The 27473-nt window shown below is 56.8% G+C and overlaps 1 protein-coding gene across 2 annotated transcripts in view; it reads right to left on the bottom strand.

The window, feature by feature from the left end:
- INPP5A (inositol polyphosphate-5-phosphatase A) overlaps positions 1–27473 on the bottom strand; it is a 145016-nt gene that overhangs the window by 14960 nt on the left and 102583 nt on the right. For both annotated transcript variants that reach the window (XM_080640009.1, XM_080640008.1), the window contains exons 7-9: positions 26563–26615; positions 24467–24586; positions 12618–12702 (exon numbers count right to left, since the gene is read on the bottom strand). In XM_080640009.1, coding sequence (XP_080496135.1) covers positions 12618–12702; positions 24467–24586; positions 26563–26615 — 258 coding nt within the window. The remainder of the gene's footprint in view (positions 1–12617; positions 12703–24466; positions 24587–26562; positions 26616–27473) is intronic.

Below are 27473 nucleotides of genomic sequence, written 5' to 3'. Positions count from 1 at the left end.
GCCCGGGGCCGCTGGACAGGACCCGGAGGGCAACATGGCCAGAGGCGACTTGAGGAGGATATCAGCCCCGAGGGAGGGGAGGGCAGCGGCTGGGCAGCAGCGGGGACAGGGAAGAACGGCGCTGTCACCCTCCAGGCTAGCATCTGATTGGCTAGGAATTAAACTAAATCTGGGCTTTAGAAAAGTCTTCTGTCTTTGCCTGTGTATGTGTGTGCATGTATGTGCTCATGTGCAGATCACGTGACCCCCTCACCCACCTGTGGCTCTGAGGGGCATGAAAATGCAGACGGACTGGGAGGGGTACTCAGGACACACGTGTAACAGAGGAAGTGCAGGACACGCTCAAAGTGACCAAGTGCTGCGGACAGAGCAGGGCTCTGAAGGGCCGACACCCATGTTCACACGTGTTGGCAGGATGGGATGTGGACAGGATGGGGGAACAAGTCACGTGGGGAATGTCTGAGACAAGCAGGCCAGCGGATCTGATGCGGAGGCTCTCACTGGGTTGTGGCTTAGATATAAATACCCCAGGAAAGCTGTTTTTCAAAAAAGGGCTAGATGATGTTTATTTTTAAAAGGACCACTGCAAGGAAACAACCATTTCTCACTTTTTAAAACACTTTCCTCTGCGCGGCCCTGGTGAGTTCCTGGTGCTGAGCAAGCCTGCGCCCCGGAGAGCGGGAGCCCCCCAGGTCCTGGGCTGAACCTGCAGGTGTGAGCTCTGTCAGCCTGCCGCTGGACGCAGACCCCCTCCAGGTCAGGGGGCAGGGGAGGCAGCACCAGCCCCAGAGCACACTCCGGGACAGGCCATTGACATTCAGCGCACAGATCAGCTAAGCGGGTCAAGCCCCCCAAAGTGGCTTTTGGACTCATGTGTCACAAATCAGTCTGGGGCCTTCAAAGGGCATGGATTAGAACAAGCCGCACAATCCGGAGCAGAGCGGCCCCCCTGCCCACCCAGTGCAGCCCGCGGAGGTCGCTCCATCCAGATGCTAATGTGCTTAAGTGGCTTAAGTGCTTCCGTGAAGGGGGGATGGGCTGGCGGGGGCAGTGGACGGACAGCCATTGTAGCCAACACAGGACATTTTTCAAGAAATTCACAGTTCTCCTCCCAAAGGCATCTGCTAGAAACTTTTTACAAAATTGCTTTATCTGGCCACTTAGGGCGGCTCCCAAAGGATAAACATCTGATCGCGCCTGCTGAAGGTCTCCTCCCCGCCGCCCCAGCTCCTCATTCACCAGTTTGAAGAAGTGATCAGCCACCAGGCAGGCACTTCCCGCCTGCAATCCGCGTGCCCACTCATGCGGAGACGCGCAGGCCGGCCTTTCCGGCTCACCTTTTACAAAAGGGGTTTTACTCTTTTGAAAGGAGAAAAGTACCCAAAATGTTGGCTTTAAAGGGCCCTCTAGGGTTTATTTCATTATTAGCAGCCACACGCAGGGCACAGGTGAGGGCTGCCTGGCACTTGTCTGGTTGGCACTCGGAGCGCCTGCTGCTTCTCTAGGCATTTCAGGGGTCTTGGCATGTCCACCCCCCGGGGCCTTTCTGCACGGAGCCTGGTGCGGGGCATGCGGTGCGCTTTGGAGCTTAGGGCAAGGTGCCTCCTTTAGAAAGTTCTCAGGTTCAATGCCCTAAGGTTTGCTCTGTGTTTGTAAAAACATCAACCAAAAACTTATAAAGAGACTTAAAACTCTCCGCCAGGAACAGGAACAGGCACCGGGTCAGGGGCTTGGCAGGGCCTCGGCTGCTAATTTCCAGTGGTGAGCCACAGCTGCAGTGCCATCGCCCCCTGTGCACCCATGTCGAGGGCAGCAGCGTCGCACCTGCAGCGCAGTCTGCAGCTACCACAGCTGTCAAGCTCTAACTGTGACTTCAGAGAGCGTCCACCCGACACCCACCACACAGGGCAGGGCCGGGTGGGTGCCGAGCGTGTCCCTGTGCTCCTGGGGGTGGAAGGGTGGGGGTAACTAGTGAGGAGATGGCCGCTGTGGGGGGAGTTCCGGGTGGAGGGCCCAGCCTGGGCAAAGGCTTGATGGGCAGCGTGAGAGCTGGGGAGCGGCCAGGCGACCGGGGGTGGAGGATAGGGGAGAGGAAAGCGTTGTGAACAGGGACAGGTCAGGGCCTGCCTCGTGGAACTCCGGGTGCACAGGGCAGCGTATGCCCCCCTGGCTCAGGACTCCAGCCAGGAGTCCGGGGCTCCTTCCCTGCTCAGGGGCAGAAGGAGAAGGAGGATGCATTTCCATTTTACCTTTTTCCTCCACCCGAGAAAACAGGAGGTGATGTGTATGTGGCCAGCATGTTTTGAATTAAAATTCTGTTTGGCTGAACACGAGCAGCTCGTCTTGCCTCTGCCCACAAACCCTGTGTGGCCTGGGAACTCGCGTCTGGGTTTCCCTCTCCACCCGGACTTAGGAAGTCCCGACTCTGAGCAGCAGGGGTCTGCAGTACCCTCAGGCCCTGGTGCAGGTTCCAGAGGTCACGGCGGGTGCGGAGCAGGGAGGAGTCGGGACCCAGCGGGGCCAAGTCAGGGGTGAGGGTCTCCAGGCGTTGGAGCTCGCCCAGTGCCCTCCGTGTGCTCCTGGTCGGGGTCTCTGACACCCCGTTCTCTCTGCAGAGGATTACTGGGGCAGGCAGGACGGATGCCAAGGCCACGTGACTGCAGAGAGGACAGCTGGGCCATGAGGTGCTGCAGGGTCATCAGAAAAGTTCAGAAACAACCTGCCTGGAGCGCGCCCTTTCTGCTGAACCCCTAGTTATCCCTGGGGCTGAGGAGCTCTGCTCCTGCTTTTGTTTGGTTTGGTTTTTGATGCAGAAAAGACACCCTGTGAGTTGGCGGAGCCATGAACGCCCTTCCTGGGAGGCGAGCCCAGGGCCACTCCAGCCCGGCCCAGAGCCACAGGTGCCAGGACACTAGCAGACAGTCCACGGTTCCTGCCCTCTGGGAGCATCCAATTTGGAGTGTGAGGGGACACAGGTCTAGGGTGACAAGTGGGCAAAGGTACCCACGTGGGATCAAAAGGCCAAGAGGCCCTGGAACACACTGTCCCCCCTCCTGGCGCCTGAGCCCGTCAGGGAGCAGGGGGGATGCTCACACAGCGCATTCCTGTTGCCTCCCACCCTTGGCCCCTGGCCCCTCACACCCCAGCCCAAATTTGTACCCGGGGGAGGGGCCCCTGACACACGGCGTGAACCTCGCGGGCCTGCACATTGCCATGTCTAGCCCGGAACGGCGCCTTCAGGGGTGCTGGGCAGGCCATTGTCTCTGGGTCACCTGTCACTGTCATGGCCACACAAAGAGGGGGCGATGGGAGCCAGTCTGGCCAGAGGTCTGCAGGCTGTTTAAGGCACAAGGGTGCAGGTACGCCCGGGCCTGGACCCCCACGACCACCGCGCCCCCTGACCTGTTTCCCAGCTCCATACACACCGCAGGCAGCTGCTGAGGGAAGCATCCTATGGGATTTTTAAGGAACTAGTCCCGTGGTCGGCAAACTGCGGCTCGCGAGCCACATGCGGCTCTTTGGCCCCTTGAGTGTGGCTCTTCCACAAAATACCACGGCGTGGGCGAGTCTATTTTGAAGAAGTGGCGTTAGGAGAAGTTTAAATTTAAAAAATTTGGCTCTTAAAGGAAATTTCAATCGTACTGTAACAGAGCCAAATATCAACAGTACAATGATTGAAATTTCCTTTGAGAGCCAAATTTTTTAAATTTAAACTTCTCCTAACGCCACTTCTTCAAAATAGACTCGCCCACGCCGTGGTATTTTGTGGAAGAGCCACACTCAAGGGGCCAAAGAGCCGCATGTGGCTCGTGAGCCGCAGTTTGCCGACCACGGGCCCAGAGGATTAAACTCTTCTTTTCTAATTGAGACCTGAAGAAAATAACACTGTGCCACCTGCTTCTGCCTGGACACGCCCGCAACCACCACACGTCATGGGCCAGCCCACAAAATACAGGAGCCAGAGGACCAGGTGCCCCAGCCCCAGGCAGTGGCAGCCCCTGGAGGAAGCCAACCCCAGCACTCTGGGGCGCCTGCGGTCTGGGCCCTGGGGGCCGGGTTGGGCTGGTGGCTGGGCCCGAAGGTGCATTGTACCACCTTTCACGCCATCCCTCTCCACGTGACCCTGCTCCAGAGCTGTCACCGCTGACAATGCACACAGAAGAACATGCCGGCCTCTGAGAGCATGAAATCGGACACAAAGGCGAGGGACAGAGGGAAGCGGCAGCCCGGCCGCCTGGTGTAGTTTCAGTCACAAACATGTTCACAGGACCTACCTCCGGGAAAGCGGAAAGGAAAAGCGTGTAGAATAAATGGGCCTCCAAACAATGTCTTCAACAGCTTTAAACAAAGGGCCAAGGATGCAACCAGCCTGAGGATGAACAAGGATGTCACCATGGATCCAGACACCGGATGGAGATGCCGGCACTTTGACAACAGGGTTCAAGTGCAGAACCGTGAGTGCGGCCAGGCCTGTACTTCTCAGAACTGTTGTAATCTGTGCCAGCATCTCTGAGACTTTCCTAAAAAAGGATGACAACTAAAGGACAGCAAAAGCACACTTAGGAAGCCACGGTGTGGCAGACGTGACTAGCTCACGTCTGGCTGGTCAGGGACAGGATCTCTGACGGAAGAATTCAGACGGGGCCCTGCTTTCCAGGCAGCCACCTACCTCCTTCTACATGGCTCAGAGCCTGGAGCTGGTCAGCGAGGGGTGTGTGCCCTTCTGAGGAAGTGGGGCTCTGCCGTCTAAAGGTGGGGGCCTGGATGACCTTGGGAACACGCAGGCATGAGTGTGACCTTCTGGGGTGGGGCTCCTGAGCTCTGTCCACTCACAAGGGACTTTGCTTTCAGTTCCACAAGGAACTGAAATGGGTAACAGACAATGCCCCTTCAGTGGTCTCTCTCTGCCCAAATGCCGCCAGCCCATTAGCCCTAATTAACAGCTCTGATCACGGACGTAGCTCCCAGCACCCACCCGCGAGGCTGCCGCCTTCTGGGAGCAGGGACTTGTCCAAGCCCTGGAGACCCTGACGCTAGGCCAATGTCACTCCCATCAGCTCGCCCTTTCCCCTGGCCTCACCTGGGGCCCCGTGGCATCTACACTCAGGGGACAGAAGGTGCCAGTGGACACTGTAACAGTTAGCTGATGGGTTACAGAAGCCAGCCTCACGCTCCAGGGTTCCCGCTGTGAGGACACACTCACTTTCTCTGTGCTGTGTCCCGTGGGAGCCACCAAGGCCAACAGCTTGCAGGACCCTGGGCGGGGCTGTTCTCTCAGCAGGGCTGCGTGCCCTGGATGGCCCATCTGCCCTTTCCCTATCCCTGAGTCTTGGGGTTTCTTCCCTCCCCTGCCAGTGACCACTGGGAGGTGAATTCTGCAAACTGTGAGGAAACGCTTCACTGAAGGGCCAGCCAAGCAAAGGCACGTCAGTGAAACCCACCATGGCCCCGCTGTTTTGCTAACCTGCTGTTTTTGGTTAAATTCTAGCCATAAAAATGCCTACAAAAAAGGGCTGCATATAAACATTCCAGCTAACATCTCCAAGAAGGATTTCCAAAAGGTGGTTTACAAAACAAGACCGGAGTCTGTCCATAGGTTTCCCTTAAAACGTGTTAATGGAAAATCACTAACTTTTAAATTTAAAGTTTTCAAGTGACTCTAGAAAACAGGAACCACTCTAGAAGAGCCAGTCTTTCATGCTGTGACTAATTCCCCCAGGAACGCTGAACATCAGCAGGTGGGGTCCTGCTGTGTCGTGTAGCTGGTCAGATCAACAGAGTGCTCTGCTGCCCAGCGGGGCCGCGCATGCCAGTCCCAGCCCTGCGGCCGGCCTCCTCCCGGGGTCAAGAGATTACAATTGCATCTCGGACACTCCAGAGCCCGCCAGCACCAGCATGGGAGGTGTTAGGTGTCCGTGCTGGGCACTGGGAAGTGGGCTCAGAATGAAAACATCAAGTCAGACAGACAGACAGACAGACAGACAGACATCCTTGTCCCCTGGATTTCTGTCGGAGTTCTAGAATACCGGACAAGCATTATTGGCTTGGTGACGAACAATTCCTTGGTAACTGATGTCCCCAGACATTATTTCAAGTCCTAAATATATTCCAACAGGAGACAGGAGGACAATCATTAAATCGCTTAACAGATGGCTCTGAAACGGAAATCAGTTACAACTCGCCGTGGTCATCGGTGACGTATGGATCTGAGAAAAAGTGCTCAGACAAGAGGAATTCTTTGACTGCCCCTGATGGCTAGACACATGCTGTGCCCTGAAAAGTAAGTGCCCATCAGACAGGCATCCGCTGCTGCCCACACTGGCAGCTGACTGAGGTGAGTCTGCTGCGCCTGGAGGCGCCGAGCAGGCCTGGGAGCCTTGAAGAAGAAAGTGGCCAACATTCAAATCAAAGCAGCAAGGGTAACACAGATGCCACTCAGCCTGCGATGGGAATGGCACAGCTCAGTGACATGTACGTGCACATGACTCCAATGAACTCTGGCCAAGGTAGCACCCTCTTTCCTATCATGCTCAGGCACACACATGTGTACATGCACATGGACACATGCACACACATGCATGCACACAGGCACAGCTCCTGAGAAGCAAGGGGGAGACATGGCTGCAGGCAGGGCGGGGCCTCAGTGAAGCGTGCACCACAGTGATTTCCTGGGTTTCGGGATCAGGGCGATCTGCCCGATGCAGACAGGACCGTCCTGGGAGGGACCTGAGGAACCAAGATCGAGCGGGGAGGCCGACCCTGTCAGGTGTGCCCTCTGCCCTGTGGACAGGCACTGCTGCTTCCATGGCACGTGCCCAGGACACACCATTCCTGTTACTCTGACTTCCCAGAAGGCCCTTCCACAGAGCACTGCCTTCTCCAAGGAGTGCCCTGGAGCCCCTGGGAGGAGGGAGACCTCTAAGTGATCGCTGAGAAAAGTTCCGAGGGCCCGACAGTGCTGACACCACGGGGACCGAGGGGCGGGGGCGGGGCCGGGGCCTCGGAGCCGAGCTGCTGGCGAGCTGGCGGCAGTTAATGAAAAGGCGCTGTCATGAGGGTTATGTCAGCAGCGGAGGCACCTTCTTCCTCTTTGTTCTATATTGTCCACTGTTCGTCCAGAACAACAACACGCCATAAAGACCCTTTCATCTCCTCCTCAGACGGCTCCCGCTGGCTCCCTCCAGCTTGGTGGCCCGGGGCAGCACCCATCCAGCATTCCCTGCAAACCAACTCAGTTTTGAGCAGGAAGCAGCGTAGCTTTCTCAGACTTGCGTCCAGCAGGTGTTGGGGCATGTGCCACTGGCCCAGGACTGGCTCCAGGACAGGCACTACCGTGTGAGGCCCCAAGTGAGGCCCGCAGGGGACCTGCACACGCTGGTTTGGCCTCTTGAGGACATCCCCAGCCTTCCACTAATACGCCTGGGCTCAGCCGGTGGGAGGGCGTGTGCAAGGAGGCACAGACCCGCACAGGCAGCCACGGATCGTGGCCTTGGAGTGCCTGCCACCAGGCCTGGCATGGAAGATCTGCTCCGAGTCCTAAAGTCCCCATGGGGCTGTACTAGCCCTGAGGGCGGGCAGAAAGCAGGACCTAGCGAAACACCCAGAAAAGCACATTAAAGATCAGTGAGCTCAACTGATTATGATTCAGAAAATCTTGTTCCTATAGCAGAGGGGAGGAGGGGTAACCACAAATGCACTGTCCTTTTTCTTCCTTTTCCATAATTAGAATAATTATTCTGACCTCAATCTGCTAGTTGGAAACACTGGCCAATGTTTATAAAGCAAACTTTCTGGAAGAAAACCCTCTAATAAAAGCCCCGGAGACTCATCATAATTAAGTTGAAACTATATTTCATTTTTGATTAATTGTCACAGGCCCTATATCAAACAGACCAAATAAAGGTCTCTTTAGAACAGTAATGAAAAAATAAATCAAGTGATGTAAATTCATAATTCTATTCTTTAAACCAAGACTCTTTAAAAACCAAGCAAAGGAACTGACAAGTACAGCTCGGCTGACACACCTGACTCACGGTCCCTCCAGCAGCCCTGTCCTCGTCCATCAGAGCAATTCAGCGTCACGAGGCCACGGACAGAAGAGTGTCCAGAGCCGGAGGGAGGCTGCTTAGCGCACAAGCTGGGCCCTGCGAGGTCCGTACGGACCTGACCACACTGCTCCCAGTTCAGAAAAAACTCCATGACCGCTAACATTTGCCGAGGGCAGTGAAACAGGCTGGCTGTCGTGTTGAAACTACGCATTCCAGAGACCAGGAGACAGGCCTGCAAAGGCCTTGCTCTAAGGAAGGCTTTCTCCAGGCCGCTAGGGAAGTTGGGTGGCACGTCCCTGTTGCTTGTCTAGTGGATGGCAAACTGCCCAGACCTCCCGGGCTCCTGACACCCACCACTCACGGGTGCAGCTCTGGCTGAAGAACTGCCGCCCGTGGGGGCTTCTGCAGGGCCAAGCCAGGCTGCCAGGCACACCCCAACTGAGGAGTGGCAGTCACACCTTGCACACACGCAGGGGGCCAGCAACACAGCTGTTGCCCTGGCCGAAGGGCCCCCACCAGGAGCTGGCCTGGCCCGTGCCCGCTGTGTCCCCAGGCTGAGGGGTCCTGGGTGCAGAGATGTGGTTGGGTTTGGTTCAACAAGGTGACCGGAACCCAGATGAAAGCCAGCATTTCACCTGGTGCTCGACGTGTGCTCAGCTGGCATCAGCCAGTATGGGGGCGATCCAGTTGGGGGTTCTCAGAGGGTTGACCAGAGGCGATGCCCCTTTCTGCTGTGTGGGAGGCATGGGGACCTCTACAGCGATTTCCTCATCCTCTCCCAAGGTCGCATGGTCACCTATGACCCCACTGGCCAGCACCCCTCCTGCTAGCGTGGCTTCCTGGACAATCGCTGCTTTTAAGTCAGCTCCTCACAGGACATTTAACAGGCCCACCTGGTACCTGAGCACATGTGTACCTGTCAGTAACTGGCTTTTGAAAACGGCTGCCAGCCTCCGAAACGCATCCATCACCATCACTGTCGGCAGTGATGGGCGGCAGGTGGGCGCTCGGCTGGGCCGCGAGGAGATGGGAGCGCCTGGCACTGCTGTCACTGTTTGTCACTACGGCCAGCTGAGCGCCCCAGCTGCCAGTTGCCACTGCGCAAGGCATGAAACATACCCTCTGAGTGATCCGCCAGCAGGGCTGAGGGGAGGCTGCATTATTAATTAGTTCCATGACGCGCGGCCCCGTAGGGGGCACATGATAATCGTGTTTAATTTGTTTATGTTTTAATTATGGCTTAGGCGGTGCCACATGTGATCACAGTATCCTCTCCTCAGTTCTGCTCTGCAAGCCTGTTTGTATTAATTTGCATCTGAAATGCGAAGTGGCTGATGCCTGGGGGACAGTCTTCCCAGTGCACACAGCGCCTCTCTCCCAGGCGGGTTCCGGCCAAGACTGCGGTGACCCCATAACCTTCCCTCACCACAAATGACAGGCTTCCTCCTAGGGCTGACAGAGCTCCCAGCGTCCACCCTGCTCCAGCCACAGGGGGACAATCACTATCTTTGACTCCCTGCTGTCCAGATCTAGCTCGTTGCCTCTCTTGCTCTAAATATGGATTGAATTAACCTCCGTGGACTGTGCCAGCCGGACACAGTCAGCGTCCAGGACCAGGGAGGCTCAGCTTGCCACTTCAGGTGGGGTCAGCAAGGAGACCAAGTCAAGCTGTGGCTTCTAGTTGAGCCAAAAACATAACCTCAACCTTCTTCCTCAGGAGGGAGGTTGTCTGCCAACTCCAGACAAAGCAACGATGCCGCATCCCATCCTGACAGCACCCTCAGGCCTGCGTACCACGCACAACCCAGCACTGGCCAGGACAGGTGTGGACACCTCTCACTTGGCCCTGGGTGATAGGAACATAACTTGAGGGTGACCCCCTGGAGCTGAGAGCACAGACTTCCCCAAAAACACAGGGGTGGGGTGGGGCTGCATGGCCTTCTCCTGCCCCCAGGACCTGGTCCGCAGGCACTAAATGTGGGTGTCCAAAGACGGTGTCCCGAGAGGGGTCACTGCTATGGGCGGCCTGCCTGCCCACCCAGCAGGAGGAGAAGGGATGGTGCCAGACAGAGGCCCAGGCTGGTGGCGGTACTGAGGACAGAGAACACTCAGGGCCCCTGGTGGCGGGCGGGGTGAGACAGAGGGCTTGCTGCCTACACCCCAGTGTCTGCCTGGGGCTGCGCCTCCTCCACCCACACAACTGTCTGAGACCCCACAGGACTGCACAGCATGGGGTCTGGTGCTCAAGGTTGTCTGAGACCCCACAGGACCACCCAGTGTGGGACGTGGTGCTCCAGGTGATGCCTTGGCTCCCATCTGCTCTGAGTCTAGGCCCCCTGATCTGCAACTCTAACGAGACCCGCTCCCCACCTCCCCGCACATCCTCATCAGACACTTCACTTGAAAGGAATGAAAAGGCAGGGGAAGTGTGCCAGAGCCAAGTGGAGAGCGCAGCCTGAGGCCCTGAGCCCACCATCACCGAGACCGATCCCTCCATATGAAGCACCCAGAGAAAGGGTGCTGGGTACACATGTTGGGGGAGTGGGAGACGAGTGTATTTTATTAGTGGGCTGCGCCCCCCCTTCCCCCCAGGAACGCACCTGCCCCTAACTGAGCACACGGGCCTCCTGCAGTCACGCCCGGGCACCCACGAAATAAGAAAAAGGAAAACTCTGACTGTATAGACAAGTCTCCCCAAACTCACCAATGACCCAGGCCCTCCTGCCCCCAGTCACCACTGCCTGCAGCACCTCACGCTCTGCACAGCTGGCGTGCAGCTCAGCACCCCCCACGGGAACCAGAACCGGGCTGTGCACACACCTGTGACTATCTGACCTCAGTCCGGAGCACTGCCCTTCTATGTGATATTTGTTCTATCGGGAGGAAAAGGCCACGTGTGAAACTCTGACCTTTTCCCAACGTGCAAGCTGCTGGGTGGCTCCTGATTGATCAGCTGATGTCTTTCAAGGCCCCGCTGTGCTTTGCTGAGAGGAGACCCTCCAGGTGAGTGGTGGGCAGCTCCAAGCAGAGCAGACCCGCTGGTCCCCAGCACCAGCGAGCAAAGAGACGTGCCCAGGGACTCAAGATCTAACAGTGCAGCTCTGCAGCCCGGTGGCCTAAGGTTCCTGGGGAAGGCGCCTCCCTCCAGGGCACCGGCCTCTGTAGCCACTCCGGCCAATGGTGTCAGACACGGGGCAGATTCCAACATGACAGGGCGGCTCCTGAGTTCCCTAAGGCGGCAGGGCCTGAGGGATGTTGATTGGGTCCCCGATACCTGACTCATTAGCTCTTCAATGTCAAAATGAGGAAAGAAAACTCAGCAGACCCAAAGGAAGGATTCTGTAGTCCCGGGGCACTCACCGGTCCACCAGTCTACCTGAGAGCACTCCCTGACATCGGAGCCCCCGCCCCACGCTCAGGGGCTCCTCGATGTCAGGGCGCCGTGCTCTGGTGGTCAGTGAACATTACGCATGTGTGTGGGGGGCTGGCTTGGTGAGGTAGCGCAGGCTTAATTAAATTATAAAAGAGGATTTCAATACAACATTATTCATTTCTGTCAACCAAGGGAGCTGTGGGATGATCAAAGCCTGCTCCGTCTGTCTTTAAGAAATAATTTCCTACCAAAGAAGGAAGATTAATGTGTGACGGTATTTGTAACGAGACTACTAATGGGAAGATAATAACTCGGAGGGACTGCCACTTTTCCATATTGTTGTTCCCACCGTGGTCACCACACATGCGCTCTGGAGTCTGTGCCAGGCGCGGGACCGAGCTCTGGGAGGCTTGCCTGGCTCACTGCTGCCGTCTCCCTCCCAACACCGCTCCTCCCAGGCAGGTGCAGGCTCAAGGTGGAGGTCTCCCTCTGCAGCGGCTGGGAGAGCTGACATCAGAGCTGCAGCCCAACAGCACGAGAGGCCCCACCCACCGTCCCAGTGCCCCTGCAGCGACCTCGTCAGGGAGAGCCGACCCCTGTGCCTGGCCACCGGCCTTGCTTCCTGTGACACACCAAGGTCACACCGCTGGGACATGCAACTGCACTGAGCCCCGCCTTCCAACCTCAATGCCCAGTGGCCAGGTGGAGGGTTTCTATCTATACTTCTTCCTCAGCAGGGACAGGGATTCAGGGGCCCGAGGGGACCCTGGCCCTGTGGGTGTGCCCAGGAGACACACATGGCCTCCGAGTTCCCAAAGATGGAGTGACGTCGACGTTTATTAAAGGAGACAGAATGTGCCATGAGGAGAGAGAAGCTGAGGCAGGGCGGAGCGCTGGACCCCGAGCCGCTTCCTTGTTTCTTTTCAGTAGTTGACAATTTCAGTTGTCAAGACAGAACAGGTCCCAGCACTTAGCAGCGGCTGACGGTGACTGCGGAAATCTGAGGGACCCCCATCCACCTGATCCCAAGAACAGCCCCCTTTTCTGATAGCAAGACATTTCTTTATTAGGAGTTTTTGCCATAAACATAACCAGTGGGAATGACGACACTGAACTCGCCCATAAAGGACAGCATGTCTCCGCTGCCTTCCTAACACCACTGAACACGCGTGGGCTCCAGACGGGCGGGGGCCTACCTCCACCACAGACTTGGAATCCAGTCGGAAGTTGAAGTCACCAAAGACAAAGTAGGACACTTTCTCGAATCGCTGGTCAATGATCCTGGGAGGAGAGGAGGAGACAAGTTAGTGTGCGTTCACGCCCACTGGCCGCTGCAGCCATGCTCCTACCACACATTTTATACCACCTCCCGTGGAAGGCAGATGCGTACCCCCAACACTTAGCAAAGTGGCCACGGCCACACATGTCCACCTACAGTGCGAGGCCCTCTCCAGCATCGTGTGTGCCGCCAACAGGTCCTCATCGACTGGGCCAGCGGCGTGAACACACTTGGTGGGAAGCACAGCCTGCACCCGGGAAGACAGGCTCCCACTGGGGTTCCCAGGATTCGGGAAGCTGGTGTGGTGGTGTGTACAGGGACCTATAATGGCAGGACCAGCTCAAACTGGTCCTGCCCTGTTTCCAACAAGACCTGGAACCAGTTTACCCCACTCACTGTGGGCAACGTTGTGGACACCCCTCAGGACTAACACTGTGGACCCTTAACTGCCTCCTCCTTCCCTGCCCCCTCCCCCTTCTCCCCCCACACACCTGGACCCTTTCAGAAGGAAGGTCCGCTGTCCAGGAATATCTGGTGCTGAAACCCCTTCAATCCACCCTGAGCACTGGATGGGGGGACAGATTTAAGCCCCTCCTATCTTCTTGCCAAATGAACTTGCACATAAAAGCTCTTTCTTTTCTCAACAGGCAGTGCCATCGTGTTGGCTCCCATGCCGTGCACAGTGAGCCCTGCCGGGTAACAGCGCGTGGGAGGGCTGGTGGCCCAGAGGGAGCCATGTGGGTGAGACAGCCCACAGGGCCCCAGGCCGCCTTCTCCTGCCTTTGGATGGTCCCTCTCAGGCAGGAAGGGCAGCTTGGACTTGCCCTGAAAGTGTTTACATATCATCCCCATTGGATGTTTCAAAGTTATAAGATAACGGCAACTTATCTTTTCAAGCAGATACTGCCTGGCTGGAAAACGTGTTCCTACCGAATGTTAAGTGGATCACAGCGTGCTCCATAAAGACTTTCCATTGAAAAGCATGCCCATGGCAAGTGTGGCCTCTATCTCTGCCCTCAGACAAGGAAGCCTGGGAACTGCTCAAACCTGCTGGCCACCGCCCACCACGCCATCCATGACTGTGGCTCTGAGGGCGGGCAAAGCGCTAGCTACTCCTGTTTCCAAAGCAGAACGAGAACCTCTTACAAGTCAATCAGCCGAACAGATGTGTCGTCTGTGCAGAAGGAAAGGCAAGCCTGGTGACCAAGCTTCCCAGCGTCACTGCCCGGCTGTGGCTTCATGGACACACTTGCTGTGCAGAGCTGTGGGTGGGCTGCAGAGACTGACTTAAACCCTAATTGGACCAGGCATGCAAAAGGGTCTTCACCAGTCACTCAGAAACACCTACTCGGATACCAAGGAACCCGATGCGTCCCGGCCCACCCTGTAATGCCTGTTGGTACGTTGTGTGGAGCCCGGGCACCGTGCCCTCCTGGGGCAGGCGCCTGGGCGTGGCAGGCCACGTATCACCTGCTCGGTCTTTGCTAACTTGATTCATCATCTTGAGAAACTAGAGATGAGTGACGGGCAGTATGGCGCTGGGTTGGCACCTCCTGCCGTGATGAGGACGGTGGGACTCGGCCCTGAGGATCCAGCTCCCAGGTGCTGTCAGGCGGCCCGGTGGCTGCTCGCTCACCCGTGTGTGTCCGGGAGGGTGAACTTGCTGTGTTCTATGTAACCTGTCTGAGGAGTGGAGACACCGTCTTTGTTTTAATTTGCTTGATTACCAGGAGGCTGACCGTCCTCTCATGCACCTGTTAGAACCTGCATTCTCTACTTCTACTTGTTCAGAGACGGCTTTTCTTTCCAGTTCCTTGCCTTTTTCACTTTGAATTCCAGGAGTTTTCCTGTAAATTATGATGTTAACTCTCAGTCTGTTGCTGGCCTTTAACTCTGTTTCTGCAAACATTTTTGTTTTTACGCAGTGAAATAAGCTGATTCTCCAGAAGGCCTTCCCGGCCCCATCCATTAATGGCTTCCGTCCTTTATCTTCAAGGTGGAGTTCTGCGGCTGGTTAATCCGTCTGGAGTCACACTGGGAAGTAGGGGTCCGAGTTTATCGATTTCTCAATGGTCCATTGAGCTGCACCATCTATTAAACATTCAATGCTTTCTTCCCCGAGTTTGTAAAGCACCAAATTCCCCAAGCGAATTGGAATTTTTTGTGACTCCCTATTCTTTTCTGTGGATCCTTCATCCATCCTGGACACTTTTCCTTAATCTGACTTTATAGGGAGACACTTCCTGTCGACAATTCTTTAAAAAACCATCTCGGCCATGTTCCTATTTCTCTTACGTATTAATTGCTCTATCATGTAGCTAAATTTCACGACAAGCCTTGTTTTCCTTTTTAATAATACTTAACTATTACATTAATTTGAAGAGAAAGAACATTTTCACAGATTGTTATTAATGGTGCAGGTAACTAGCAATTTCACTGCGTTAAAATTAAATCTTTCTATAGAGGAAATACTAATCAGGAATGAAGACGTCAGAGGTGTGGGCAGAGACACCAGCCTCACTCAGCCCGTGGACTGGCCCCCATTGTGTCCAGGACCAGCACAGGCCCCTCCTTTCCCCACACCTGCGCTGTGCTCACAGGTGAGGGGACAGAACCTGCCTCACAGGTGCCCACAGGAACCTAGCTATTGCAGCCATCCTGAAAAAAACAACAACTTTTTCCTGGTGTTAAACATCTTTAAAAAAATATCCTCAGAAACGTGAAGGTTCCTAGGAAGGTCAGTAGGAGTCCTCCCCTCAGGACCCTTAGGACATGGGGTTCCTGGCCCCACCCTGTGCACAGAAGCCACACGGGAAATGAGAAGACAGTGACATGCTCTGCTTCCATGAGGGAGCCTTGTCCCCGCAGGCTCAGGGCCCGTTCTGCGCAGAGTCCCAACTCCACGGTGCTACCACCAGCTGTGGACCAGTGAGAGGTCAGGGAGCACCATCACTGGGCTTCAGACTGAGAAACCACACCATCACAGCTCATTATGCTGACTGACTTCTGGCTGTCAGCTGAGACCACACAGAAGCCTGTTCTCTCGCCCCGGCACCAGTCCACCAGCACTTCCCCAGGAGGCTGGCGTCCCCAGGACATGGAAGGTCCCCTCAGCAGGAGGCAGGCGCTGGCTCCCTTACCCTCAGTGCCTCACGGGTTCCTGCGGCCGACTTTCTGAGCCTGGCTCAGTGTCAGTTCTCTCCAGACCCAGCCCTGGCCCTGGCACCCAGCCAGCCAGCCTGCCCTCCCAGTCCCCGCGGCTCTGGGTCTGAGGGTCAGGCAAATCCATTCAGCTCCATGATGGCCTCCTGGCACCCCAGCGGCATGGCAGGCACAGCACAGCCCTGAGGTGGCTGGGAGTCCCAGGCCACATGGGTCCCGTGCCCCAGGGTAGGAGGCCCTTAGTGGACATGCTTCCTCCGCTTGTTTCCTGCTGCTTCCCACCCCCCGCCCAGCCTGCTGTCTTGCATGGGACCTCTGTCCTTCTCGGACCAGAGGCAGAGCACCTGGCCAAGCCATGTCCTCGCCCCCGCCCCCCGCCCCAGCCAAAGGCCAGTGAGCGGGTCTGAGAGAGTGCTGTGCCCGTGGTGTTTCCTGAGACATTTCTGCTGCTCAGAGTCAGCACTGCTTTGTCCTTGGGGAGGGGCCAGAGGATGTGGCCATGGAGACATTAGCACAGCACCTGGGACGTGGCTGAGGGCAGTCTGAGAGGGTGGCTGCCACGGGACCCTCAGAGCGCCTCGTCACACGGCGCCCTCCTCCCAGCCAGCACCCGTGGCTCAGTCCACTCAAGTGATTTCTTTTTCTCTCCAGCTTGACTTTGCCTAAGGGAGGAGGCCCGTCACTCTCCTGGGGGGAAAGTCTGTGTCAAGGCATCTGCACATTTTATTTCAGTAACTTGTCGGCTCTATTCACGGGACAGCACGGGAGCCGGCGGTCCTTGAGGAGCGTCCAGGGAGAAGGTGCACAGCCCCAATGACCAGGCTGTCACCGCTCCATTGTCGCCTGTGCTGCTGTTCCCTGCGTGCCGTGGACTCTGAGGCTGATCAAGCATGCACACGGCTGGAGAAGTGGGGACACTGCATATGGCCTGCTGGCCTTCATGGCTGTGAGCACATCACGCAGGTGTGCTATCGGGCACCCTTCCTCTGTATGTGAGATTGATGGCAGCGGGTGCCCGTTGAGGGGTGGCGGGACACATCTGTAGTCAATGTGAGCTCTGAGGAACTCGCTCTATGCGGGTAGGACAGCTGAAGACCACTCTTGTCACAGGAGAGGCCAGGGCTCCCATCTTGTGGGATCCGTGAGGGTTCACAGTGAGCCAAGCCCTGGAGGCTACATGGAGGCTGCAGGGGGTAGGTGCTGGGACACCCCAGCCTGGAGCAAGGCCCACAGGAGGACACAATCCAGGGTGCATTTATGGGACGCCAGGGTGACCCCCCGCCAGTGACATGGAGCTGCTCCGGGGTACGTGCTGAAGCTGGGCACCTGCTGATTAAATGATGAAAGTGTTTGGCTCAACTGAGGTCCCCACTTTTGATGGGAAGGGAATTAGAGACTAGGAAGAAATGTGAGCGGCTGGTACCCACGTTATGAATTAGGAAGCAAAGGCTATTTGGCTAATTAGATGGTAGAGCCCAATTTGAGGTAAATTCTTTTTTTTAAAAAAAACGAACAACTTTCAAATTTCAGATTTAGCATCTGATAGAATAAACTTCAAAAACCTCTAAGTGTTTAGAGAGAGAAAATGTGCCTTCCCAGGGCCTGGCTCTCCTACCTGCAGGGAAGGTGTGGGGACGGAGATGCCTGCGGTGACGAGTGGAGGGTTTCAACGGCGTGTCCAGAGCCTTGTAACACTGTCATTAAAAACCTAAACTTGATCCTACTTCCGTGGCTCTCTCTTCTTGATGTAATGGCCTGCGCCCATTAATAACAGCAGGGTCTGAAAGGTCGTGCCGCGGCGGCAGCGGGAGGGGCCGCCACAGGCCCAGGCAATCGCCTGAGTGCCGGGCCCGGGGCCTCACTTTTAATTTCAACAGAGTGCCATTTGGACCAGGAGGAAAAAAAGCGTTGTTTTAAAATTAATTACCTTGTCAGGAGCTATTATGATTAAAAAGTAGGCCCACATCAATATCGCGTGCCTAATTCAAAAAGGGAATTACAAGAACAGCCATAAAAATCAATTTTTTGGGCCTTGAAAATGGAGCGTCTTTCTGTTTTGACAGGTGATTTCACTATGAGACAAACCACAGTGACACTCCCACGTCACGGAGGCCGCCCAGCGAGCAAGGGCTGCGGACTTGGGAGGCCCGCACGGCAGACCAAAGGCATCTGGTATGGAGACAACGTCCCGAGGGGAGGCACAGGTTAAATATTCAGAAATGACAGCATTTGCAATCGGTCGCCTCGGAGCCGCTGACAGTCGGTGTCCCAGATCACAGACTCGCTGCCACTGGGTCTCTTCCCCAGAGCTGCGCGGCCTGCAGACGTAGGAGCCCCTCCCCTGACTCACCCGCCAGCTCTGTTCCTTTTCTTTCTGTCCGTTCCTGTCTTTTAACTACGGACGGAGTGGAATTCACATATAATTAGGAACCAACTAGCGTGGGCTTTTGTTTCTCAGGTCTGGTAGAGGCCGCATTCTCTAAAATTTTTATTAGCAAAAACATCAACAACAGAAATTACTACAACTAGGCAGAACATTTTAAAGTTCCTTAAGTGTTTCTCCTAATCTTAACATGTCTCATTGAATGGTGTATGGTAGAAATATTTAAGTGGCTATAAACAAACTGACCAATGTGCTCTACTTCCTGTGCTGGGCACGTGCTGGCGTGGGCTCTGGCCTGGCAGGGCCGGCCGCGCCAGGCAGACAGTTCCTGCCCTGACTCCAGCTGGCACAGGGAGCCTGTGTAAAATGGTTTGTCCTAAGGCAGAGACAAGGCAAAGAGGAAAAACCTACTGACAGGACCTGAGCCAGCGTCAGAGTCAGCATGAAGCTCCCAAATGTCCCTCTGATGGTCCCACTGGGTGTCATGTGCAGTACCAACAGCCAGTGAGCCTGAGCGTCAGTGGCCAGCCCACCAACTGGCCCTCCCAGGCCCAGCACACACTCCTACAGCCAGGCCGGCCGAGTGGTGCCCACTCTGCCCACCACTGCACCCATGGGTGACACACAGACCCTCAGCCACTGGAGGGATCGACATGGAGAAGTCACAGAATCTTGGGCACAGCCACAGCCCTGATGGAGCAGCGCACGGAGAGAGCTGGGTCAGGTGAGGTTTTCATGGTAAGGTATTAATTCCCAAATCCACTCTTTCCCATAGGCGTCCCCATGTGAACTGCTCAGGTTTCTGAAAATTCACCTCCTGTCTCAGCTGCTTGAGGCCTGAGGCCCTGCTATGCACTGAATTGTCTCCCCAAGTCCACGTGGTGAGGCCCTGGCCCCCATGTGACTGTGCTGGGGATGGGCCTTTAAGGAGGTTAACATTAGATGGGTCACAGGGTAGGGCCCTGGTCTGACAGAACAAGAGACGCCAGAGGCCCTCTGCAGGGCACGTGAGGACACAGTGAGGGGGCAGCCCTCCTGGGCCCTCAGACCTCCGGCCCTCGGAGACATGGGAAATGACTGTGCTTTGTATGGTGGCCCGAGGACTGTCAGCCTGCTCCCTGCTCTGGCCTGGGCCTTGCTCTCAGGGCTGCTTCTCGAGGTGGGGGACCCAGGGGCTGGGTGGGTTCAGTCCCCAGTCATCACGTCAGTACTTCTCAATCACTAAGTTCACTAAAGCACCTTCTCACACACCCACCCCTATGACCACCCGTCCCCATGAGAACTGTCTCGGGCAGAGTGGTGGGGGAGACCACCTGTGTGCTCCGGGCTGGGGACCTGCTGAGCAGTTGTCATATTCATTCATTCATTCATTCATTCTTTAAATAGCATTATAATATTAGATACACCTTTCCACTCTGAGAACCACACCTCACACCCCACACCCCACCTGGCCACCACCTGAAGCCTGACACCAGCACAGAAGACCCTCAGCCTCCTGTTGCTCAGTATCCGGCAGGGAATCCCAGCCTGACTCTCAGCCGAGTGAGTCCTTACACACTTCAACACCAGTAACCCAGGATACGACACTCAGCCTCACAGGTGCTGGGGAAATGCCATGTTCCCCAGCCTGGTGTGAGCGTGCACGCCAGGCCCTGGAGGATGTGGCATGCACCCGGTCACAGCACAGGGCAGCAGGCATAGTCCAGCAGCCAGAAGCACCACTCCCAACATTGTCCCGAATGTCAGTAAAACACCGAGGACGGCCCAAAGCAGTGTCCGCAGAGGGAGTGGCCCCGGAGCAGGGACAGGGCCGAGCCAGGAGTGCCTGCAGGGCCGAGCCAGGAATGCCTGCCGAGCAGGTGTTCAGCATGACGGCATTCGCGATGCCAGTGCGGACGAAGAAAACGCAGACGAGCCAACGTGCACATGTACTCACGCATGCCAGCAGTACAGCAATGTGGCCACGGAAGGACAGGCACTAAATCAAAATGGTGAGGGGGAGGGGCAGGATAAGGATTCAGGATGGAGAACATAGATGGCATCCATGTTTCACTTCTTAGCGAAAGGACACGTGAGACAAACACGGAGATGTGAACCTAACGGAGCTGAGTGGAGGGTGCATGGCTGTCATCAGAGCCTGCTCCTTTTCTGGACGTGTGAATCCGTTTTCAAGAAATAAATTAAAGGATAGATTACAGATACCATCAATCATCCGAGACGTAGAACAGCGAGCTCATTTGTTGGGATGCAACTGGACTTCACGTGTCCTAACTGGGCGTGATCCTGCCCAACACCCTGAAAACGCCGGTGGCGAGCACTGGCCTGTGGAGTCTGAGCTGGGCTCCAAACAGACATGACAACGGCCACCCAGGCTTCCAGGCTGGGGCCCTGAGTGGACGGATGTGTTTACAACCAGGAAGTCAGGTGGCGGGAACGAGTGCCCAGCGTCCAGCGTCCACGTCTGCGGGACCTGCCTCAGCCTGGACACCAGCGCCTCTCTTTTGCTCGCCAACAGCGAGCGAGTTCTGGGAACGGCCTGAAGAGACACATTCCGGGTGGAGGGCCTTTGAGCAGGCTGACAGCTGACTGATGACCGGCCCTGGGATGACAAAGGGGGCCGTGGGCGGCCGGCATCACATCGCCTCTCCCTGGGAAACTAATTGCCCTGAATTGTTCACGGCAACATTATTTTTCTGGCCATCATCTCCTCTGAATGCCCAAAATGAGCATGAAACAACTCTTTTGACCGGACATAAAAGTTAAATGTCCCAATGTTGATCAAATTAACTTCAGCGCTGTGACAATGGACTGTATTTGTGAGAAAATAATGGAGGGGACAAAGGGGCGCTTTATGCCAAGATTTCACAGTTGTAATGTAAAAATGTTTCTGTTGAACTAGGCCAGGCCACATCTCAAAGGGGAGACAGAAGAGCCCTGTCACTTGTGGAAAAAAAAATCTCATTTCACGGCCGAAAGCTCCAGGAGGTGTCAGGAAGTCTCAGCCCCGGGAGGGACACTGGCTGAGGTCTCTGCTCCTGTTTAATCCCCCAATGCTCCCCAGAGAGCTTAACTGTGTGTCCGGGAGGCGGACAGACTGGTCCAGGGCCAGAGGGGACCCCAGGCCAACGCAGGACCCACATCCCTGGAGCCCCGCACCTCCAGTGCCAGCCTGACGCTCTTCATTAATTGGGGTTTGTCTTCTTTTTAAAAGTTTCCTAACAAGAGATTAAAAGCAAACAATTAAACTGCACAAAAAGCACGATTATTTGTAATAAAACCACCCAGAGGAACTCCCTATCTGCACTTTACCACTGAAAACCCTATCTTCACATCTCCAATAGGAACCCTTCCCAATCGGCCAGGCTGGAGGGAGGGGTGCTCTGGGTCCACGCCTGCGTATGATGGCCCGCGGGCCTAGGGGCCAGAGGCACGCATGCCTAGCTCTGCTGGGAGGTTAAACACTTCTGAACACAAACTCTCCATTTTATAATAAGCTTGAGATTTACAGAAAGGTTGCAAACATAGCCCTGGCGGCCTCTGTTTTAACACAGGGTCCCACAGCAGCCCTGGGGATGGGGCTTCAGGCCGATGCACCTTCCCCAGGTCTGATGGCACCAGCTCATGGAAATGTGGACCCACAAAACTTCACGGGGAGATTAAGCCAAGAAGGCAGGCTCGCCTCTCGGAGCCTCCTCGCTGTTCCCTGTGTTCCCGGCCTACAGACAATGCACCCAGAGGTTCCCAAAGAGTGAATGGGGCACTGTTGGTGGCAGCGTCCATTCAAAGGGCCGGCATGGCATTGTCCTCCCAATCGGCAGAGCAGAATGCAGTCTGCTGGTGGCTGCCAAAAGGTTAGCAGCCCTGATGAAAGGGCGGCCCGGTATTCACACTCCTACAGAGCCGCCCTTTGTGCTGCGTGCAGAGGCCGGATCTGCGGCTGGCCGAGCCCCCACACAAGTGATTCGTGGGAATGCAAAGCCACGGGAAAGTGCCCAAACCCTAAGGCTGCTTTCCCCGACGCTGCAGGGGAATGGCAGTTTGGGGCAATGACACAGTTTAATGCCACACCCCACTGACAACCTGACCACAGTCACCAAAGCAGGCTGCTCAAGGGTCTGCCTCAGCCCCGCTCCATGGGAGGTCCCAGTGAGTTGTACAGCCCCCCAGAACCTGTCAGCCAGAGACCGCACACAACAGTTCCCTAACGAGGTCCTTGTTCCTGGCCATGGGCTCACTGTCCCAGGCATGGTGGCTCTGCCCACGGGGACCCGGCCTGGCAGCTCTCGGGGAGGCCAGCATCGGCCACTGCGAGGGAACGCTCCCAGGGCGGCTCCCCTGAGCCTGATTCACCGTACACCTGCCTTCTTTGCTACCTCCTGAATCGCGACACTGTGTTCCACGCCAGCACTGTCAGGTCAGTGCCCAGAGAGAACCTGCTCCAAGCAGCGCACGTTTTCGATTCCCTGGGGCCTCAGCACAGACTCAGCAACATTGGAGCCTGCATGGTGGAGGCGCTCCAGAGCCCGCTGGGTGAGAACAGGCAACAAAGGACTCATGGACGAGCTGGCCAAAGGATGTCATGCCCCAGCCCAGGGACACGGGAGCCCCTGTCACAGGTGGCCCTGGGTCAGCACACGGACCAAGCAACGGGCCCCATGGCCCTGTGGCTGAGGCCCCAGCTCTGGAGGCAGGCGAGGAGCTCAGATCTGGGCCTAGGTCTGCTCTGGCCCTTCCTCACCTCAGGTCACCCCACCTCCGAGCCCAGTCTGGTCACACCTGGAGGCTGCATTAGGGGTTGAGGGGGCTGGGCCCTGGGTGGGCAGGACAACCAGATACTATATCCCGCACTCCTGCCTCCTCTGTGTGGGCCTGGCAGGTTGCAGCAGGGACCTGGCTGCTGGACAGGGCGTGGGCCCTCATCTAAGGGCCTTGGAGGTGAAATACCACCACCGTCACACGTGGCAGCAAGGGACAAAATCCCACCCTCCGACCCCTGTGGAGGGTATATCCTGCTGAGAGAAACCCAGAAGGAAGGAACCTGCAGGGAAGGACCCTGTCCCATGCTGGGGGGAAGTCCAGAGGGGAGCCTGGTGCATGCAGGAGGGGTCAAAAGGTCAGGGTCCGGACGCAGTGCCAGAAAGAGGTTAGCTGGAGACACGGGGCCAAAGAGCAGGAGAGCCACAGTCCTTACTGCTCTGATGTAGGCAGTGTGGGGACAGGGTGGAGTCCTGGAGAAATCTGAGATCGCCAGGCAGAAAGGGGAGAGGACTGAGCTGTGGTAGCGGCTGTCCCAAGCCTGAGTGGATGTCTGACGGCCACCTATGTTGCGGGACGCTGGTGGGAGAGACTCGCTGAGGCCTGAGCAGAATGGGCAGCAGGAGAGCAGCCCTGGGATGAGGCTTCGAGGCCGAGCTCCATACAGCAAGAGGCCTGTCTTTGACTCAAGAGGGACTCTGGTTCCCAAACCAAACCTAACCATCAACTGGGTCTGAGGGGACGCCTTCTTTCCCAATGACAGCCTATCAACTCGGGTCCTATGAAAGGTCGCACGAGACAGCCAGAGACAGAAGGAGGGCCCCACGGAGTCCAGGACCAGAGGGTCCTGAAAAACCACCTGCGAGAGGGAGTGAGGAGAGGCTGCTGGGAGCTCGTTCAGGAGGCAGGAGCAGCTTCCCTGCTCTGAAGACCCCCGGGCTGCTCCCCTGCCCTCCCCAGAGGCGCAGGCCCCAGGCTCTGGTGGGTGGACTGTGAGGGCAGAATGTGGAGGGAGGCGCCCGGTGGCTTGGCCTTGCTGAGCAGACTGTGCACAGCCCGGTGCTCAAGGGACCCAGCCCCCAACCCCCAGCCCCCAACCTCCAGGAGTGGCAGGTGGGCGGAGCCACTGAGAGGCACCGCCTCCCACTGGGAGAACCCAGGGCCAAGATGTAGTTGTCAGACTCTAAGGTACCCCAGCCGGTGTCTACTTCTGCCATAGCCCTGGGTTCATTTTCTTAGCTCTCCCACAAAACTGAAGAGAAAGCATGAGGCCACCCACCCTAAGTCCGCCTGGGAGGGATTGCTGGAGCCTTGGGACAGGGGTTGGGATTTGTGCTGTATCAACGGGTCAACATTGGCAAGTTTCATATTTTTGGCAAATGGAGAAACAAAAAGAAAAGTAAGCAGCTGAAAAGAATAAGCTGTCCAGTCCTGGGCGGTGGGTGGGCCGCGCACACAGCACCTACCTGTCGAGCACATAGCCCAGGGCCTTGTGCCGGATGCCCGCGTACACAGAGGGGCTGGTCTCCCAAGCAACCAGGTTGGAAGCGTCATGGAAAAGGTGGATGTTCACCAAGTCAAAGGCGCTGCAGAGACAGAGAAGGAGACTCAGAGACAAAGGCTGAAGCCTCGGGCCGGGCACTGCCTTTCCAACCCTGCTCTTGCCCGAGCTCCTGGGGGATGTGGACTCTGGCCGGGGGCCCCAAGGTCACCAGTGGGCAGAGCCACTTGTGCCCCATACTCCTGTCCTCCTCAGCCTCTCCAGGCTGACCCAGAGCAGGACACACCTGCTCAGAGGACACAGGAGACCTGGAGTGTCCTCTTGAACATCTTTGCAAATGCAAGATCACAGAAACTCTTCTCAAGCTGCCAATGAGTCAGGAAGAGCAGGAATGGAGGGAGGAGGAGGGGGCTGAAGGAGAAGGAGGAAGGAGTGGAAGGTGGGGAGGGGGGAGGGGGATGAAGGAGGGAGCAGTGGAGGAGGGAGGGCAGAGGAGGGGGATGAAGGAGGAGGAAGGAGTGGGAGGGGTGAGGGAGATGAAGGAGGGAGCAGTGGAGGAGGGAGGGAAGAGGAGGGGGAGGGGGATGAAGGAGAAGGAGGAAGGAGTGGGAGGGGGGAGGGGGATGAAGGAGGGAGGGAAGAAGAGGGGGAGGGGGATGAAGGAGAAGGAGGAAGGAGTGGATAGGGGAGGGAGGGGAGGGAGGGAAGAGGGGGGATGAAGGAGGAGGAGAAACGGAAGGGAGAAAGGGAGGGCAGGAAGGAAGGGGCCCTTCAAACTGAAAGGAGAGGAGGGAGGAGGCCTCAGCTCCCTCAGCCAGCAGGTGATTTGGCCCCAGGTGCCCACAGAGCTCACTGTCGGGGCCCCATTACTAGGGGTCACTATATGATTCATTTCACTTCCAGTAAGAAGTGCCCAAGGTCAAGCCCAGGAAAGGCTGAGGGTCGCCCTGAAGCCTCAGCTTCCGTGAGGCTGTGGTGAGGCAGTCAGCCCCCACCCCACAGCCCTGCCATGTCCACCCCACAGTCACCTGCAGGGCCGAGACCACCAGGCCCCAAACCCAGTGAGACAGGACTGACCATGGAGACGGAGGGTAGAGAACTCAGCCTCTCCTGCAGGGGCAGATGACCCCCACCCCGGCTCCTGGTGTCCTCGTCAGCCCTCCCCACACTGCAGCCTGTGACCCTCAGCAAAGGGAGGAAATGGTGACCACCACGCCCTGATCAGGTCACAAAGACGGCAGCTCTGTTTGGGGCTCCCCACCTCTCTGGGCCCCCTGCTCCAGGAACACCAGACCTAAGCAGCCACAGGGAGGGGCCATGTGCAAATAGCAGGGCGGCTGAGGGCCTGCTGCTCCACCCAACTTGGGGTCACTGGCAGACTCTGGCTGCCTGATGGGCACTCCAAGGTCAGGTGCGGGACACCAGCTCCAGCTCCAGAGCCAATCCCAGCTGTGCCTTGCCCCACATTCTGTCCACACCAGTGGGTGCATACCCTTGGCCTGAGCAAGCCCATCGGTATCATTTAAGGTGACACCCCCTCTAAGACCTTCACTCAGTTCAGACCATGGCCCTCAGACCCCGGCACCCCCAGGAGAACACATGTTAGGGTGAGCAGTGCTGGCCTTCGCAGTCAGGGGTCTGAGGTTTCCTGCTGAGCCACTGAGAGCTGTCACCTGCAGGAAGGCCCGGCCTGGGTCGCTGGGTGAGGGGTTCTACAGCAGCGGTGCCCCAAACCCCACATGACCTGCTGCGGGGCCGCTTTCACACAATAGAATGTGGCTGCAGTGGGGCACAGAGCGGGGGTGGGGGGGTGCGTGGAGGAGTGGGGCTGCTCACAACGTTGTGGCCACGGGAGGAGGCAGCACGGCCTTCAGGGACCAGGAGACAATACTCCGTGTCACACAGTCACCAACAGCAAAAAGGGCCGCAGAGCAGGGGTCAGGTTAGGGCTGGGACTCGGGGCAGCACAGCCTTTGAGGGACGTTCGACACACCACTTGTGCAAAACACAACAGAGGGAACTCCATGAAGCAGAGACGAAGAGTCAACACGAGGAACATACCAGTCCGCGACACACCATCTTGTCCGAACAAAGCCTTTTCTTGACCATTTGCACTGAAAAATAAACAGGTCACACAGGTAAGTGGGAAAAGAGGAAGGAGGGAGGCACCGCCTCACACGAGTGCATCGGAGGCTTCTCAGTCAGAGAACACGCTAACCTTTCAGCTCACAAGGGCTGAGACGCCACTTCCCGTGCAGGCCAAGCACACGCACACGGCTCAGCGTGCAGGAGAGCAGGTACAAACACGCACGGCCACCACCACCTGTTAAAACCCCTCCCCAGCCCTGAGAGAGCTACTAGGAAACCAGGTGGGCACGGTCAAAGGAGGCTGCGCTGCTGAGCCATGCACACCTGAGCAGCGTACCACAAAGACGTCCTGGACGCTGGTGCGTGGCCCACGAAGGCCCTCTGAGAGCCCCGCCCCCTCGCAGCACCAACTCGGGGCCTGGACCTGCCTTGGGAGAGCTGGTCATCAGAGGAGGGTGGCTAAGCAAAGAACCACGCTCACCTCTGCTTCATTCTCCCTCCCTCCAGGTCACCTTGTTGGAGAAGCTGGGACAAAAGTCACTGGTGCCCCACATTCCTCCCTTGGTTCCTGACCTGGGAGGGTGGGGATGGAGGATGGGGCATGTGGGGGCGGGACCCATGCTGCCTTCCACAGCTGCTGTCAATCTCAGGTCAGAGACCCACGGAACTGGAACCTGCATGGTCCACTCGTGCCTAGGCAGGGCAAGGGAGGGTGGATGCAGCTGTGATGACGGAAATATGTGTCACTGCCCATGCGGGAGCCAGTGGTCACCCAGGGTCGCTGAGCACTGGAAACGCTGCCATTTTACCTTAATGAATTTTAATTTAAATAGAACACTCAACAGGGTCACTTCACAGCCTAAGGAGTTGGGAGAGTGGGGCTC

This window comes from Plecotus auritus, assembly GCF_963455305.1.
Source record: "Plecotus auritus genome assembly, chromosome: 9".
Lineage (NCBI taxonomy): Eukaryota > Metazoa > Chordata > Mammalia > Chiroptera > Vespertilionidae > Plecotus > Plecotus auritus.
The sequence above is the reverse complement of the archived record's forward strand: the minus strand, read 5'-3'. Positions and strand labels throughout refer to the sequence as shown.